Here is an 18,678-nt window from a genome sequence, read left to right as displayed (position 1 = left end):
GGATTCTTATTTAGTTTAATGGATTTACTTAGTTTAATCCTGCACTATTATTATGTATTTTGATGCTCAAATTGTTCCATTTTGGACCAGTAGGAACCCCTTCACATTGGCTTCTGCCTGCTTTTGATGTGTCCCCATCGTTCTTTGAGGAGTTTCTGACTTCCTTGCACACGAAAATGGCCCAGGCTCATCTTCTGCTTTCTCTGTCTGAGTCCTGGACTCGGTCATTTCTCCAAGGAGCCCTGATTCCTTTAATCAGAGAAGAATATTTGGAAACCATTATCTAGATGTGTTCGTTGCTACTGAGTTGTCATTGCTTCTGGGCCCTCTTAGTGGACAGATCTAGGAAACAGATGTGTGTATGCACACATATCCACCTTGCTAGTTATATATATTAACTAGTTATTGTAGTATTAAAAATACTGAGGTCACACTGATACTTCCAATTCTAATCCAGTACCACGGGATTCTTTCTCTCCTTCTCCCTGTCCACGTTATAATAGCCCAAAACCTGACCCCCATCTGCCACGAGATAGGCCCTCATTTCCTCAGTCCTAGACTGTGCAGGAAGTGCATTCAGAATGGCTAACATGTACCCCTCTGCAAAAGAAACCTCCTAGCTAGGGGCTTCCCTGGTGGCACAGTGGTTAAGAATCCGCCTGCCAGTGCAGGGGACACGGGTTCGAGCCCTGGTCTGGGAAGATCCCACATGCTGCAGAGCAACTAAGCCTGTACACCACAACTACTGAGCCTGCGCTCTAGAGCCCTTGAGCCACAACTGCTGAGGCTACATGCCACAACTGCTGAAGCTCGTGCACCTAGAGCCCATGCTCCACAACAAGAGAAGCCACTACAGTGAGAAGCCCGCGCACCGCAACGAAGAGTAGCCCCTGCTCCCCGCAGCTAGAGAAGGCATGCATGCGGCAACGAAGACCCAATGCAGCCAAAAATAAATAAATAAAATAAATAAATTTATAAAAAAATAAAAAGGAAGAAACCTCCTAGCTAGAGGTCAGTGTTTGTCTGAAGTTGAAAGTACATGCTCCAGATACTGCATTCAGAAGATTAGTTCTCCCCTTGTGCCCCCGTTAGTGAGGCTCCCCCCAACGCTTGTTGGTTTTATTTATTTACTCCTCATTTCTTTATTTAGGATGTGAAATACTAGCCTGGTTCCAAAAGTCAGAACCGTGCAGTGAGGCCCACTCAGAGAGGGGTTGCTGTCCCCACACACGAGTCTTTGAGTCTTTTTCACGGCACTCTTGTCCGCCTCTTCTCGGTTAACACACTAGTGTGAAAGAAGGCTGCATAGTGAGGTGTGAATGCAAGGTGTGGCCTTTACCACCTCCTCCAACCCCTCCTCAGTCCCCCTTCCCAGAGAGAAACCTGAGTAACCTTCGGTGTGTTTGCTCTGAGACCTTTTCCATACCTGTGTCTCCAGGTGGTTTTCTTTTCCCCGCCTGGTATTGTATCTGAGTCTTTCCAAGTTAGCTCATGTACAGTTACCTGACTCTTTCTAATGCCACCATATTAGAGAGGTGGCTAGTGCTTGCTTCTCTGACTTATAAATGTAATACTTCTAGGAAAAAAATGATAATGATAACATGAAACGTAAATGTAATGATAAGTAGAAGCCCCCATGGTGCCTGTTCTCTCACAAGCATGCATGTTGATCCCTGGTTGATGTCTCTCTCTGTATCTTTCCAGAAACCTTTGTGCTTATATTCTCTTTGTTTTGTTTTGGGACCATTTGGGTCAGTCTACACATAGCAAGACTTTTCCTGCTTAGCAGGTATCTTGGACCACTTTCCATATCAAGCAATTAGTTCTTTCATTTTATTGTATTGATGTACTAGGATCTCTTTCATCGTTCAGATTGATAGCTATCTAAGTTGCTTCCCATCTGTAGCTGTTAGATCCTGCACTGAACAGCTCTGATGGACCACCATATGTCCCCTCCCCTTTGGGTGGCTATTTCCATTGTTTCCTTTCTTTCTATCCCACACATTGTTGTAATGAGCCCCCTTGCTCTCTTAGCTGGGCTGCCATAACAAAACACCATAGCCTGTGTGGCTTTTTTTTTTTTTTTTAACCACATGGCACATGGGATCTTAATTCCCCGACCGAGGATTGAACCCGCACCCCCTGCAGTGGAAGCACAGAGTCTTAACCACTGGACCTCCAGGGAAGTCCCTTTTGTTGTTTTTGTTCTTGTTTTTGTTTTTTTTTTTTTGGTAGCCTGCATGGCTTAAACGGCAGAAATATACGTTCTTATAGTTCTGGAGGCTGGAAATTGGAGATCAAGGAGCAGCAAGGTTGGTTCCTGATGAGTACTCTCTTCCCGGCTTGTAGACTGCTGCCTTCTGGCTGTGTCCTCACATGGGGGGAGAGAGAGCAAGCTCTGGTGTTTCTTCTTATAGGGGCACTAATGCCATCCTGAGGGCCCCACCCATATGACCTAATTTAACCCTAATTACCCACCAAGGGCCCCATCTCCAAATACAGTGACATTGGAGAGCTGGGGCTTGGGCATATGAATTTTGGAGGGGACACAGTCCAGTCCATGGCAGATGGCACGCTTTTTCCTGTTGGCCTGATTCCCAGAAATGAATGACTATAGTGATTAACTCAAATAATATTCTTATTTCACATGATTTTATTTGAAACGTTAAGTTGAATTTTTTAAGAGAAATGTGGTCTGGCATTTTACTACAGTGCTAAGCCTTCACACGGCCATTTGTGGCTTTCAAGGGGGAAGTCACATCACAGGAAAGCGTGACTCGGGGAATTCTGTTGGGGAATCACTGCAGCTGCTCATCCTGTTTAGTAACGGGAACCATCACTTGATGATGGCTGCTGATTATCCTTGTTCTCACCCAGTGGTTCGCAGCCTTGGCTGAACATCAGAATCAGCTGGGGAGCTTTTGAAAACCAGAGAGGCCCAAGCCTCACCCCAGAGCAGTTCTGTCAGGATTCTGGGTGTGGGGACATCCCGGCATCAGCACCATAACCGCTCTCAGGAAGGACTCAGGGCTGAAAGTCACTGATTGAGGCAGCCTGCAGAGCTCATTCGTGGGGCGTGGGGTTTCAATTCCGCTTCATGGTGGGCCACTTTAAGGGTGAGATTTTAACCTGCATGGAGACTAATCTCTGCTGTGGGTCAGTGTTGATGGAGGGAGGTGTGGGAGGTATAAGTTCCTGGTAGATGCAAACAAAGGTTTCCATCCTCATCCTCGTCCTGAAGGTTTTCACCAGGAAATGTGAAGGAGCTGATGAAGGGGAAAACTTCATCCCAAGTTGATATCTCAGGAAATTGAGGAATTCCGTATTTGTTGCTACAAGGAAGTTTTATTTTTCAAATATTTAGTTAGCTGTTTAACAGAAAAGAATGAGGACCCTTGTTGAAGTCTACAAATACAATATAAATTGAATAACTCAAGGACCAGAAAAATGGGAATAGCGTAGTCACTTGGGTAAAAAAGGAAGGAGTACGTAAGTCCGTGTTCCTTATGTGTGGAATTGATCTGGGAGAACACACGAGAAAATGATGCTGGTGGGCGCCTGTGAAGAGAAACTGTTGGGCAGGGGGATAGGGAGGGAGAGTACACACTCTATACTCTTGAATTTGAACTATATGTTACCTATTTGAAAATTAAAACGTGGATATCAGTTCCTTCCAAGAAACAACTGTCGTCAATGGGTTATATATATATATTTTTACTGAATGGTTAATATGCAGTTAACCCATTCCACAACCACTGGTCACATTGGTGTGCTGTTTTCTGGACGTGGAGTTGGGAGGGCACTTCTCCAGTTGGCCATGGTTAGCGGGGCACCAAAGGTATAGACTCTACGGAACCTCAAGTCACACGTGTGACTTTTTCAGCCTCTGGATGAGACCAGCCAAATGAGCGACCTTCCGGTGAAAGTGATCCACGTGGAGAGCGGGAAGATCCTCACGGGCACAGACGCACCCAAAGCAGGGCAGCTGGAGGCCTGGCTGGAAATGAACCCGGGGTGAGTGAGGCTTCATGTTCCAGAGGCAGCCAGGATCCTGAGTCAACGGTCGGCCTCATTCCAGGGGAGCTGGCAGCTGGGGGTGATCCTGCTTACTTTTGGAAACAGGCCAATTTGCTAAGGAAAGTGAATCATGCTGGTTCTGGGGAGATTTATATTAAAATGCTGATTTTTTTTTTTTTTTTTTTTTTTTAGGTATGAAGTAGCTCCAAGATCTGATAGTGAAGAGAGTGGCTCAGAAGAAGAGGAGGAGGTAAGAGTTCATTTCCTGGCTGTCAAGGCCCACAGTGCTGTGTGGTGTGACCTCTACCCACAGCAGGCACAGTGATCTTCTCCCGCTCCAGCCAGGCATCAAAGGGGGCAGGAGATAGGCACACGGGCAGGGCGTGAGGCTGAAAGTTGGTGCTTTAGAGCTGCGCTGTCCAGTACCGTAGCCTCTAGCCACACATGACTGTTTTCACTTTCACTTAATTAAGTAAAGTGTAAATGTCCTCACTCATATGTCCTCAGTCGTACGGGCCACATTTCAGGCGCCCAAACAGCTCTCCCCTCCAGAAAATATTGGTATGAAGTAGTGAGCATGAAATCATATACATGTTGGCCCCTTGTAATCTATTCTTTGGCACTGTTTGTTACAGATGGTCGCATTTATTGTGTATGTTCTCTAAATCATTTAATTATTCCACGTTATGGTGATTTTTGGATGTTTGCTGGTTGACAAAGCTCTGATGAGAGCCTTGTTCCTCTGTCTGTCCTGGGTGGCCTCCTCGGGAAGGGTGACTCAGAGGGAGCCCGGGGATGCAGTGTCCGAAAGCAGGGCTCGTTTTCCACAGTTAGCATCCAGAAGGGTGCTGTCCTGCACTCCCCCTTCAGCTGGGGTAAGAGTGTCTTACAAGGCTTTTAAAAAGCTTTGGCCACCTCCATAAGATTTTAAAAAGGGAATTTTAATGGGCAGATATTTGCTTATTAAGGTTGAACATGTTTTTAGGTGTTACTATTTAGATTTCTTCTGTGAATGGTTTGCTTCATTTGCCCATTTCTAATCAGTTGTGTTTTTTTACTGGATTTTTAAGTGTTCTTCATGTATTTACCCCAGCCTGAAATCAGCTTGGTGTTCACCTATATCTCTCTTTTGGTTTGTCCTCTTACCTCTTCAGGTCATCTGGAATTTATTTTGTGTAGGGCTTGAGATGGCGCCCTTTTTTCCCCTTCCCAGTAGTAGCGTTAAGCCAGTTGGTGTACTGTTAGTCCATCCCTTCCCCATTGATCTGTGATATTTGAAAAAACTAATATTAAAGACACACTGGTGTCTTTTTAGGGTCACATGTTCAGTTTCTTTTTCTTTTTTATAATTTATTTTTCTGGTTTTTATTTTATTTAATATTATTTTAAATTGAGGTATAGTTGATGTACTGTTCAAGTTCTTTTAAAGTTCTAATAATTCTAAGACCAGTAACATTTTGTTGTAATTTTTTAAACAGCTTTATGGAGATATAATTTACATATGTAAAATGCACCCACAGTAAGAGTACAATTCAGTGATTTTTTTTAGTGAATTTATAGAGTTGTGCAGTCATTACTCTACACCAGCTTTAGAACGTTTCTGTCACCCCAAATGACATCTCACCCACTTACAGTTTGTTCTCGCCACCTCCTCCAGCCCCAGGAAACCACTGGTCTGCTCTGTCTCTATAGATTTGCCATTTCCGGAATTTCACATAAATGGAATTATACAACGTGTAGTATCTTGTGTCTGGCTTATTTTACGTGGCGTGTTTTTGATTTTCATCCATGTTGTCTGTACATCAAAAGTTTGTTTTACATCACTAATTATTAGAGAAATGCAGATCAAAGCTACAATGAGGTACCACCTCACACCGGTCAGAATGGCCATCACTAAAAAGTCTACAAATAACAAATGCTGGAGAAGGTGTGGAGAGAAGGGAACCCTCCTATGTTGCTGGTGGGAATGTAAACTGGTGCAGCCACTGTGGAGAATAGTATGGAGTTTCCTCAAAAAACTAAAAATAGAGTTGCCATATGATCCAGCAATCCCACCCCTGGGCATTTATCTGGACAACACTATAATTCAAAAAGATACATGCATCCCTCTGTTCATAGCAGCACTATTTAGCAGCAAGGTCCTACACTTAGGAAACTATATTTAATATCCTGTAATAAACCATAATGGAAAAGCAAAAAAAAAGAAAATATCCTATGCTTTGAAGGTGTAGATTTAACCCTTATATGCATATTTCCAACCTATCAAACTCAACTTATCAAAATTTTTGATTAGATATGTACATTTTACTCTAAGTAATTTCTATCTCAATTAAAAAATATTTTTAAAATAAATGGAGAAACCATTAATAAAAGTTAAGGTCTTAAAAAAAAAGTTTGTTTTATTCCTGAGTCATGTTCCATTGTATAGATATACCACATTTTGTTTATCCATACACCAATTGGTGGGCATTTGTGTTTTTTCCCATTTTCTGCTATTATGAATAACATTGCTGTGAACATTCACATGCATGTCCTTGTGTGGACATACGTTTTCATTTCTCTTTGGGTAGATACTTAGGAGTGGCATTGCTGGGTCATATGATAAGTTTAATGTTTAACTTTTTAAGGAATTGACAAACTATTGCCTGAAGTAGTTGTACCTTTTCACAGGTTCCAGTTTCTCCATATCCTTGTCAACACTTGGCGTTATCTGTTCTTTACATTATATAGCCATCCTTGTGGGTGTGTAGTGGTATCTTGTGGCTTTACTTTGCATTTTCCTAGTAAATAATGATGTTGAGCATCTTTTCAAATGTTTATGCACCATTCAGATATCTTCTTTGGTGAAAATCTGTTGAAATCTTTTGCCCATTTTTAATTCAGTTGTTTGTTATCTCATCAGTGAGTCGTAAGAATTCTTTATATATTCTTGATACGTGTCCCTGATCAGATATGTAGCTTGCAAACATCTTCTCCCAGTCTGTTTGCTTTTCTTTTCCCTCAGTGATGTCTTTTGAAATGCAAAAATGTTTCATTTTGATGAAATCCATTTATCGATTTTTTCTTTTATGAATTGTGCCTTTGGTGTTGTATCTAAGAGCTGTTTGAAGTCACGAAGGTTTTTCTCTTATGTTTTCTTCTAGAAGTTTTATATTTAAGCTCTCACATTTAGGGTCATAATTGAGTTGATGTGAGGTACAGGTCTAAGTTTGTTTTTTGTTTTTTTTTTTTTGCTATGGATAACCTTCTTACCCAGCACCAGTTGATGAACAGACTGTTCTTTCTCCCATGAATAGTCTTGGTAACTTTGTGGGAAATCAGTTGACCATAAAATTAAGGGTTTGTTTCTGATGCTCAGTGTTTTCCTGTTGATTAGTATGTCTGTGTTTGTGCCACTACCACACTGTCTTGTATTACAAGTTTTGAAATCAGGTAGTGTTAGTCCTCCAGCTTGTTTGCTCTATTGGCTATTCTAGGTACTTTGCATTCCCATATACACTTTAGGATCAGCTCATCAGTTACTACAAAAAGGCTTGCTGGGATTTTTGTTGAGGTTGTGTTGAATATAGAGATCAGTTTTGGGAGAATCACGTCCTAACAATATTTAGTTTTCCAGTCCATGAACATGAGATGTCTATTTATTTTGATCATCTTTAATTTCTCTTAGCAATAATTTGTAGTTTTCAGAGTATAGGTTTTGCTTTTTTTGTTGTTAAATTTATTCTTAAATATTTTATTCCTTTTCTGCTACTATGAATAGAATTGTTTCCTTGGTTTTATTTTTTGATGTGTTGTTGCTATTACATGGAAATACAATTTTATATGTATATTTTTAAAATGTTAATCTCGTGTTCTGCGCACTTGATGAACTCATATTGGTAATTCCAATAGGGTTTTTTGTTTGTTTGATTCCTTAGGATTTTCACATGCAGGATTATGTCATTCATAAATAACCATAATTCTTCAATACTTCTTCCTTTCCCCTCTGTGTGCCTTTAATCTTTAATTTCCTTCTCTTGCCTTATTGCAAGATCCTCCAGTACAATGTTGAATAGAAGTGTCTAGAGCAGATATCCTTAGTTTGTTTTTGATCTTAAGGGTTATGCAGTTAGTCTGTCACTATTGTTTGGTGTTAGCTGTAGATTTCTCATGGATGCCCTTTATCAGGTTGAGTAAATCCTCTTCTGTTCCTAGTTTATTGAGAGTTTTTAGCATGTGTGAGCTAGATTTTATCTCATACTTTTTCTATTAAGTTGATCATTTGATTTCTTTTAAATTTATTAATTTTTATTTTTGGCTGTGTTTGGTCTTCGTTGCTGCGTGTGGGCTTTCTCTAGTTGCAGTGAGTGGAGGCTACTCTTCGTTGTGGTGTGCAGGCTTCTCATTGTGGTGGCTTCTCTTGTTGCAGAGCACAGGCTCTAGGGGCATGGGCTTCAGTAGTTGTGGCACGTGGCCTCAGTAGTTGTGGCTCTAGGGCCTAGTTGCTCCCCGGCGTGTGGGATCTTACCTGACTAGGGCTTGTACCCGTGTCCCCTGCACTGGCAGGCGGATTCTTAACCACTGCTCCAACAGGGAAGTCCCTGATTTTTTTTTTAATTTAAATTAATTTTTTAAATTTAATTAATTAATTTATTGGCTGCATTGGGTCTTCATTGCTGCATGGGGGCTTTCTCCAGTTGCAGTGAGCGGGGCTTTCTCTAGTTGTGGCAAGTGGGGGTACTCTTCGTTGCAGTGCACGGACCTCTCATTGCACTGGTCTCTCTTGTGGTGGAGCACAGAATTTAGGCACGTGGGCTTCAGCAGTTGTGGCACATGGGCTCAGCAGTTGTGGCTCACAGGCTCAGTAGTCATGGCGCACGGGCCTAGTTGCTCTGCGGCATGTGGGATCATCCTGGACGAGGGCTCCAATCCGAGTCCCCTGCATTGGCAGGTGGATTCTTAACCACTGCGCCACCAGGGAAGTACAAATTTTTACTATATTTTTAAAGTTATTTTCTTTGTAGTTGCTCCAGGGATTATGATATGCATCTTAATTTATCATCATATGCTTCAGGTTAATACTAACTACATTCTGGTAAAATATGGAAATTTTGTTCTAGCTTAGCTCCATTTGTTCTTCTCCCTTTGTGCTGTTATTGTCACATATGTTACATCTATATATGTTATAAACCCAACAATACAGTCTTCTAATTAATACCTGATATAATCTTATGCCTTAGTCTAAAGAAGTTGGAAAAGAAGAAATAAGGGAAAATATATTTATAGAGTCTTTTATATTGATACGTGCATTTACCATTTCTGATGTTTTTTATTTCTCCATATGGATTCAATTTACTATCACCTATCATTTCCTTTCAGCTTGAAAGACTTTTTTTTTTTAAACCATTTTTTAAAATCAAAGTATAATTTACAATGTTGTGTTAGTTTCAGGTGTACAGCAAAGCAGTTTAGTTATACGTGTGTGTGTGTATGTGTATTCTTTTTCAGATTCTTTTCCATTACAGGTTATTGCAAGATATTGAATATATTGAAAGATTTCTTTTACCATTTATTATAAGGCATGTCTGCTAGCAACAGATTCTCTCAGCCTTTGTTTTTCTGGGAATGTATTTCTTTAGCTTTCATTTTCAAAGATAGTGTAGCTGGACATAGAATTCTTTGTTGACAGTCTTTTTCCTTTTGAATATGTCATTCCACTACTTTCTGGTCTCCTGTTTCAGATGAAAGGCTAGCTACTAATTATATGGATGCTCCTTTGTACTTGATGATTCATTTTCTCTTTCTTGCTTCCAAGATTTTCTGTTTGTCTTTGGGTTTTAGAAGTTTGTGAACTCTCTCTTTGTGTTTATTCTTGTTAGTGTTTGTTCAGATTCTTGGTTTGGTAGAGTCATGTTTTTCATCAAATTTGGGAAGTTTATCATTTCTGTCTTCTATTGAGACTCTGTATTTGTTGATACATTCTACTTAAAGATGGTTTCCTTTATTTCTTTGAACATATTTACAATAGGTTTGAACACATATATAGTAATAGCTGCTTGTAAGATTGTATGCTAAGTCCAACATCTAGGCACAGAGACAGGCTCAACCGACTGTCTTTTCCCCTGAGTTCTTATCGCATTCTCCTCCTTTTTGTTTGTCTTGTAATGAATGTTTAGTGGAAGGCTATTTTAGCCACTCTGGATTCTGACTTCTACCCCTGTGCGTTCTTTTTGGTGTTTTTGTTTGTTTAGTAAATTATCTAGGCTGAATCTGTGGAATGTTTTCCCAGGGTGTGTGCTGCCTTTGGTGTCTCTGCTCAGTTTATTGTTTTTGTTTTTTTCTCGTTTTTAGTTTTAATCCTGGCTCTCTAGGAGTGGGTTGTGTTTCTTCATAACTTAGTAGTCTTCCAGTGATTGGGGAGAGTTTGTACTCAAACACCTTGAGCCAGTAAGGCTTCTTTCTGCAGCCAGTGGATCAGTGTGTGTAGAAGAACACATTCCAAGATTGGGCCATTTTCAAGCCCACCCTGGCTTTTACTTTCTGCTGGGCCCTTTCTCCCTTTCTCGTTTCCTCTGTGCATGTGCACAGCCCTCAGCCAGTAATATGCTTTCCCCACCCATGGCTGAGGTCCTCACCTCCACTGACAGTGCTGCTGGCCTGGGCATCGTCCACTGCTACAAAATGACTAAGTCCCCATCAGCCTCAGCTGCCAGGCCTCATGGCTTGCCCACCCTGGGAGAACGTGCACATCAGAACTGGGAGCTGAGGGTAGGAGAGATGAAAGCACCCCCAAGAAAGAACTCCACAAACTCCCACTCTTCTTGCCCAAGGCTCGGCAGTTTTCTCAGTGTTAATGCGTCTCAGACTCAGGGCTCTGAAATGGTTGCCTGTGCTACTTTTGTCCAGCTTTAAAGTCACTTTTTTTTTTTTTTTTAATTAAGTCAGACCTCAGGCAGGGCTGTCAAGCAGCCCCACCTTTCTCCCCACCTACTCCGCAGGAGGACTAGGGGAATTCTTTTTTTAAAAATAAATTTATTTATTTTTGGCCGCGTTGGGTCTTCGTTGCTGCACGTGGGTTTTCTCTAGTTGCGGCGAGCAGGGGCTACTCTCTGTTGCGGAGCACAGGCTCTACGTGCTCAGGCTTCAGTAGTTGTGGCGCACGGGCTTAGTTGCTCCGTGGCACGTGGGATCTTCCCGGACCAGGGCTCGAACCTGTGTCCCCTGCACTGGCAGGCGGATTCTTAACCACTGAGCCACCAGGGAAGCCCCTAAAGTCACTTATTGAGGGGAAAATTTGCTGACCCCTTTAATTGGAATTAGCCAGGCTTCCCATTCCTATTTTAATTCCCAGCATGGTAATATCAAGTAGGATAAGTCTTACCGGTTATGATTTTTTTGACCAAAATGTTTGTGCTGTCATTACCTGTTCATTATTCCAAATGATCTGTAAAATTATTTTGCATGCTCCAAAGGAAATCCCACTGGGTTTTGACTGAATAATTTGACAGGTTAATGACAGATACTTTTTCTTTTTTTTTTTAGTTTTATAGCAGTTCCATTATACACACACATTTTGTGTGATTTATACAGGAATACAAGGATGGTTTAATATTGGGAAATGTATTTGTGTGTGTTTTTTCAGTATGTCATACAAAATCCCCTTTATTATCTGCTCGGTAAATGTTGAAAAATCCTTTTAATGAAACACAACACTCATACTTAATATACAGATTTATAGAAAACCTCTTAGTAAACTATGATGCCTTATCATCAGTCTTATTTGACATATTTTAGACATTTTGGCCATGTCAGTAAAGCTGAAAGTAAATCAAGAGCAATAAATATTGAAGGTTACCTATAAAATGTTTAATACCTAGGAAATCCAAGAGAAGAGAAAAGCTGTTTTAGTAGTATGCATTGTGTACGGGGGGCTGGGTGCAACAGAAGTACAGCATACCCTGAGAGGTCCTTAAAAAGAAGTGTCTGGACTCTGCTAAGAAAACTAAAAATCATATACTGAGCAATTAAAAGAATGTGCAAATAAAAAGCATGACATGTTTTGGGATTGGTAGGAAGAGGGCACGTGGGTTGTAAAAGCATCACTCTGGGGTGACCTGAGGTGAACTGGCTTGTCTCTTGGTAGGAGGAGGAGGAGGAGCAGCCGCAGCCAGCACAGCCTCCCGCCCTGCCCGTGGAGGACAAGAAGAAGATTCCAGATCCAGACAGCGATGACGTCTCCGAGGTGGACGCCCGGCACATCATTGAGTAAGGCATCCCTCCCTCCACCAGCTTCCCGCGAGGTGGCACCGGCAGAAGCTGTTAGAATCCCAGCTTCTCCCTGGACAGCACTGTCCAGCCGGCAGCCGTTGTGGGACCACAAACACCAGATTGACTTACTTCAGATGTCACTGATGTTTGTAGGGGTTGAATGACGTTCCGTGCATTCACGTGGCTCATCCTGTGTTTAAGAGATAGTCGGGGGCTTCGCTGGTGGCACAGTGGTTGAGAGTCCGCCTGCCGATGTGGGGGACACGGGTTCGTGCCCCGGTCCGGGAGGATCCCACAGGCCGCGGAGCGGCTGGGCCCGTGAGTCATGGCCGCTGGGCCTGCGCGTCTAGAGCCTGTGCTCCGCAACGGGAGAGGCCACAACAGTGAGAGGCCCGCGTACCGCAAGAAAATAAACCAAAAAAACAGAGATAGTCGGGGGGCTTCCCTGGTGGCGCGGTGGTTGGGAATCTGCCTGCCGATGCAGGGGACGTGGGTTCGATTCCCTGGTCCGGGAGGTTCCCCCGTGCCGCGGAGCAGCTGGGCCCGTGGGCCACAATTACTGAGCCTGTACTCTAGAGCCCGTGGGCCACAACTACTGAGCCCGCATGCCACAACTACTGAAGCCCATGCGCCTAGAGCCCATGCTCCGCAACGGGGGAGACCACCGCAGTGAGAAGCCCCCACACCGCAATGGGGAGTAGCCCCCGCTCGCTGCAACTACAGAAAGCCTGCATGCAGCAATGAAGACCCAACACAGCCAAAAATAAAATAAACAAATAAAAAATAAATAAATAAAAAAGAGATAGTCGGGTTTACCACAGAAAGCCGCTTCATGCTTGTGCTCCAGCCCCAGCCCTCCCCATCTCCTCCCTGGAAGAAACTGCTTCCAGCATCGCGTGTCTTCCACACATATTTTGTGCATCAGTAAGCATGACGTGTATCTGTGTTTTGTTTCATTTGCACGAGTGTATCTGGGGCACGGTGTTCTGCCCCTTGCTCCTATGTCTGTGCACACACAGTGTCTCACTCCTCCACATCTGGCCATCCTGTCATGGTCTCACGTTGTGGCCTGAGTCTGGCGGTGGTCGTTTAGGTTATTTCTCATCCTTTGCCGTTGTAAGCACAGTTACAATTAACATACCAATTTTATTGTGGCTTACAGTACAGAGTTAATGGATACTCTTAAATAGAGCATTGAGTGTATTATGTATTACATAAGCTACATAAGCACTAGGTATGAAGGGAACCATTAGAACAAACATACAGTCTTTTTTTTTTTTTTGCGGTATGCGGGCCTCTCACTGTTGTGCCCTCTCCCATTGCGGAGCACAGGCTCCGGACACGCAGGCTCAGCAGCCATGGCTCACGGGCCCAGCCGCTCCGCGGCATGTGGGATCTTCCCAGACCGGGGCACAAACTGTGTCCCCTGCATCGGCAGGTGGACTCTCAACCACTGCGCCACCAGGGAAGCCCAGACATACAGTCTTTTGAATCCATCAGAAATATATGGGAAAAAACCCTGTAAGCTAGGAAAGCCCAGCTCACTGTGCAGGATTTGTAAGAAGATATAAAAACAAAACATAGCATAAAACAATATGATAGTTGGATCACATATATCTCTCACATTAATAAAATGTAAATAGTTTAAAGTCATTTTTTAAAAGAATTCCAGGGAGTTCCCCGGCGGTCCAGTGGTTAGGACTCTACACTTTCACTGCCAGGAGCCTGGGTTTGATCCCTGGTTGGGGAACTAAGATCCCGCAAGCCTCGTGGTGCGGCCAAAAAAATAAAATAAAATAATAAAAAGAGTTTTTTTTAATTGAAGAATTCTAGATTAGATTACAAAACAGCCAAAGTATAAATGATTCTGGTTTGTGCAAGGCTGTTGAGTGTACATTTTCCCTTTAGACTCTTGAACTCCGGGTAGAGAGGGTGGGCCATGTGACCAGCCTCTGGCTAAAAGTAACATTCCTTCTGTGGTGTGACAGTGACTTGATTCCCGTGGCACCCAGAAGTCTAGTCTTGGGCCCACCTGGATTAGTGTTTGCTGCCTTGCCTGTCCTCAGACTGTGCGGCTGCTCTTTGGCTTATCTTCTGGCTCAGGCCATAAAGCTGCTCTGCGGAGGTTTGTGTCAGAAGCACATTGTCACAAGTAGGAATGTGTGTCTTCACACAGCCCTTTGATCTTGCTCCCAGGAACGCCAAGCAAGATGTCGATGATGAGTATGGCGTGTCGCAGGCCCTCGCTCGTGGCCTGCAGTCCTATTATGCCGTGGCCCACGCCGTCACCGAGAGGGTGGATAAGCAGTCGGCGCTCATGGTCAACGGCGTCCTCAAGCAGTACCAGGTAGGCTGGAGGGGGCCGTGTCCACATAGCAGTCTCGGCAGAGGGGTTTCCGGGTCGTGGGTGGCTGCTGCAGGCAGGTAGACCTGAGTTCACGGTCCACTCTTGGTCTTTGGGCAACTCACTCTTCCCCTCTGAGCCTCAGTCTCCTCATCTGTAAAGCAGCTTCATGGTCTGACCAAGAGGAAATGAAATGTTGCAATAAATCTGTATCTGCTGGGTGCTTGATACGTGCCAAGAAGAACAGGAGCACTTTGTAGGCTGTTAGCATCTGAATTCCCTCAACCACTCTGAAGTAGATGCTGTGGTCCTCCGAATTTCATGGGAAGGGGGTGGTTGGAGGGACAACTGAGGAACAGAGAGGTACAGCGATTCCTCAAAATCACACAGTTTGGGAATGGCCGAGCCAGAATGGGACCCGGGCGTGGGCCCATGGGTGCTCAGTACATATTTCCTGGAGCTCTGTGCAGCATGAGGCAGCAAGGCAGGAGAGGTTAGCAGCCCTAGACTCGGTCCTTCCTTCCGGGAAATGGGGCAGCAGCCCCTCCTGCCAGCCTCGGAGGGTGAAGTGATGACACCTCTGAAGCTCTCTGTCAGGGTCTGGCCTGGAACAGCCAAGAAATGGAGCTGCTTATAGTAAAGATCTCTTTTCCTGTGGCCCCGTATCCCAGGCTCACCTGTAAGCTCCCAAGAGGCAGCTGGTGCTGATATCCGTGCTGATATCAAGTGCCAAAGGTGAATCCTGTGGCCAGTGGAACTTTCCAGAGACCAGTGTAATCAGAGAAATCAGAACATGGCCAAGACTTAACTTGCTTCATCTGTTATGAAAATTTCCCGATTTTCCCTGAGGACAATATTCTCTCTAATTGGCTGTGTTTCAGAAAGCTTCAAAGCTTTGGAAACCTTTCGGTTAATCTTGAAATGCTGTTGAGGCAGTTTTTAGTCATGTGGTGGACTCATCACCAAGTTCCCCTGAAACCCCAACGCTCTCCTGAATCCAGTGTCACACGGTTGAGGGCAGGTTGCTCCCGATGTGCTGTGTGGCTTGGTGTCAGGCAGTGACAGACGGACACTGTAACAGTGAGAAGCTTAGCTGTTTAAATGTGCGCCCAGAAAGGACATTTCATATACATCTCTCATTAGCACAGCAACCCTGTGATTTCAGAGACAGGATTGCTGAGGATGAGGCTGAGTGGGAAAGGAGTGGGCTGACTCAGAGCAAAATACCAAGTGAAGATGGCCGCAGGAGGTCCCTGGCTGGGGCAGAACTTGTGAGTCTCCGAAGTGCAGGGAACACCCCCGAACCCAACCTGGGCTTCAGTCCTGGCCGCTTTTCCTTGCAGATCAAAGGCTTAGAGTGGCTGGTGTCCCTGTACAACAACAACCTGAATGGCATCCTGGCTGATGAGATGGGCCTGGGGAAGACCATCCAGACCATCGCTCTCATCACGTACCTCATGGAGCACAAGCGGATCAACGGGCCCTTCCTCATCATAGTACCTCTCTCGTGAGTGTGCCCACCCCAGGTGCCGGGAGTGCCCACTGCCCGAGGTCACCAGCAGCCCGGCCTGGGCTCAGACGCCTGTGTGTTAGTTTGCTTGGGCCACCCTCATGAAGGACCACAGCCTGGGTGGCTTAAACAATAGGAACTATTTCCCGGGAGGCCACAAGTCTGAGAACAAGGTGTCAGCAGGGCTGGTTTCTCCCTAGGCCTCTCTCCTGGCCTTGTGGATGGCCATCTTCTCCCTGTGTCTTCACACTGGCCTTCCTTCTATGTGTGTCTGTGCCCTAATTTCCTCTTCTTATAACAAAGTTATACCCGTCATGGATTAGGGCTTGCCCCAATGACCGTGTTTTTACTTCATTACCTCTTTAAAGACTCTATTTCCAAATATAGTCACGTTCTGGGGTGCTGGGCATGAAGATGTCAACATACAAATTTGGGGGGGACACAACTCAGCCCATAGCCACCTGCCTTTCGTGTCAAGGCTCAGGATAGAAGGGCAGGTGATGGAGTGCCCGTCCATGATTCCTGTTGGGGCAGCTCTCACAGGATGTCCTCGGTGTCCTCTTCAGGCCCCATAATGAGCAAATTCCACACAAGGTTGTCACAGGAGTAAGATAACTGCCCGCTAGAAATGTGGAGTGGAACCATTTGTGCAGACACTGTCCACTTACTGCTGGGGCACCGAGCCCTGTCGATCGCGTCCCAGCCTGGTCCAGGCACCACAGACGCTCAGGTGGCATCTGGATACCCAAACAGCGTCCAGAGGAGGCTCTCTCACTTGCCACCTCTTGGTACCGTTGGTCTTTTCCTCCCAGCAGGCACCCTTCCAGGGGTCAGGATTCCTCAGGCCATCTGGGCATCCCTCTTCCCAGCTCTGCATGTGTCACAAAATGGTTCTCCTGTTCCCAGGTTTTTTCCAGAAGTCCCAGGACTGGCTGTCATTGACCCAGTTCAGGTCACATGTTAGGCAACAGTCCAGTCATGGGCCTGGGGGATGGTCTGCTCTGATGTGGCCAGGCCTCTGTGTATACACTTGGCTTGGTCCTGAAGGGGAGCCCCCTTTACCGTCAGCCCAGCACTCAGGGGGGAACCATGTCTGCCTCAAGTCAGCTGTCGAGGGGGGAGGATGGGAAACCGAGTGCTCATCCCTCAGCCCATGGGAACATGCCCTCCTATCTATAAGGAGGCCAGGCCTCCAGAGGCCATGCACCCACTGCTGGGGGCTCCAGAACCCTCCCAGAATTCACCTCGAGAAGTTGATTTCCTCCTTCTGCCTTCTGTCCCTCATGGCGGTGTAAATCTGGCTGCCTTGGCAGGAACAGATCTTCATGGAGAGGGAACTGTTTCCACAGTGCAGCAGAAGGTCCCAGGCCGTGGTCAGGCCCAGCTGCTTCTCTGCTTCCCGCTGCCCTTGCCTGTGCGCTGACTCCCTGCCCTCCACTTACTCAAGTCCCTTCCCTTCTGTTTAGCCTCCCAGGCGTGACTTCATCTCCACTGGAATAGCTATGTCCAGCGTGCTGCTCTGCAGCCTGGGTTTGTCATTTTTAAATTTTCATTTTGAAATGATTTCAGACTTACAAACAACTGCAGAAGTAGTGTAGAGTTCCTATATACCTTTCACCCAGCCTCCTGCATCTCACATAACCTTAGGACAGTTTCAACACCAGGATAGTAACAGTGATTTAACAAATCATTGTTAACTGGTAACGAATCTAGAGACTCTATTCAGATGTTGTAGACTTCCCCACTAAAGGCCTTTTTCTGGTCCAGGATCCCACTTTGCCTTTTGTTGCCGTGTGTCTGTCATGTCGTGTCTGTGACAGTTCCTGAGTCCATCTTTGTCCTTCATGATCTTGACACTTGAATCCTGACCAGGCATTTGGTAGACTGTCCCTCAGATTGGGTTTGTGTGATGTGTCTTCTTTCTGGAATTCTGGCGAGAAACTCCAGGGTGGGTGCTGTGCCCTTCTTGGGGCCTCACATCAGGAGGCACAAGCCCAGGGGCTCCGTGACAGGAGAGGATCGCTTTGGTCTTTCCTTACATGGTGCCTGCGGGTTTCCCCACATAAACCTAAGAGTTTTCCTTTGTAATTTATAAGTAACTTGTGAGAAGGCACTTAGAAGCTATATGAATATACCATTTCTCGTCATAACTTTCCCCCGTAATTTCAGCATCTGTCAGAGGAGTCTCACCTGAAATGATCACTCTGGAAAGTGCCGAGTACTGGTTTTCTCTTTCTGGCATTCCTTCTACAGGTCTTGGAATTCTACTACAAGGAAGAGCTGTCTCTTCTCCCTTATTTAATTGTTTAACGGTGTAATTCTTCATAGAAGAATTGTCTTGTGGACACTATTGTTATTTACTTTGCTCAAATTGTCCCAGATTTGGCCCAGGGAGACGCTTCAGATCCATCCCTGTGTCCTTTCAGCACGCCTCTGTCATTGCATTGTGGCTGTTTACTTTAGAATAGTATCAGATTTACAGAAAAGTTGAAAAGGTCGTACTCAGAGCCCCCGTATACTCTCCCCAGGCTCCCCCTGCGGTTGATCACATCTTACGTGA

At 44.9% G+C, this 18,678-nt stretch overlaps 1 protein-coding gene across 2 annotated transcripts in view; it reads left to right on the top strand.

Moving 5' to 3' along the window:
- SMARCA4 (SWI/SNF related, matrix associated, actin dependent regulator of chromatin, subfamily a, member 4) overlaps nucleotides 1-18,678 on the top strand; it is an 86,871-nt gene that overhangs the window by 27,473 nt on the left and 40,720 nt on the right. For both annotated transcript variants that reach the window (XM_065873232.1, XM_065873233.1), the window contains exons 12-16: nucleotides 3,884-4,014; nucleotides 4,210-4,267; nucleotides 12,140-12,261; nucleotides 14,461-14,611; nucleotides 15,952-16,115. In XM_065873232.1, coding sequence (XP_065729304.1) covers nucleotides 3,884-4,014; nucleotides 4,210-4,267; nucleotides 12,140-12,261; nucleotides 14,461-14,611; nucleotides 15,952-16,115 — 626 coding nt within the window. The remainder of the gene's footprint in view (nucleotides 1-3,883; nucleotides 4,015-4,209; nucleotides 4,268-12,139; nucleotides 12,262-14,460; nucleotides 14,612-15,951; nucleotides 16,116-18,678) is intronic.

The sequence above is a fragment of the Phocoena phocoena genome, chromosome 3, assembly GCF_963924675.1.
Source record: "Phocoena phocoena chromosome 3, mPhoPho1.1, whole genome shotgun sequence".
NCBI classification, from domain to species: Eukaryota; Metazoa; Chordata; class Mammalia; order Artiodactyla; family Phocoenidae; genus Phocoena; species Phocoena phocoena.
The sequence above is the reverse complement of the archived record's forward strand: the minus strand, read 5'-3'. Positions and strand labels throughout refer to the sequence as shown.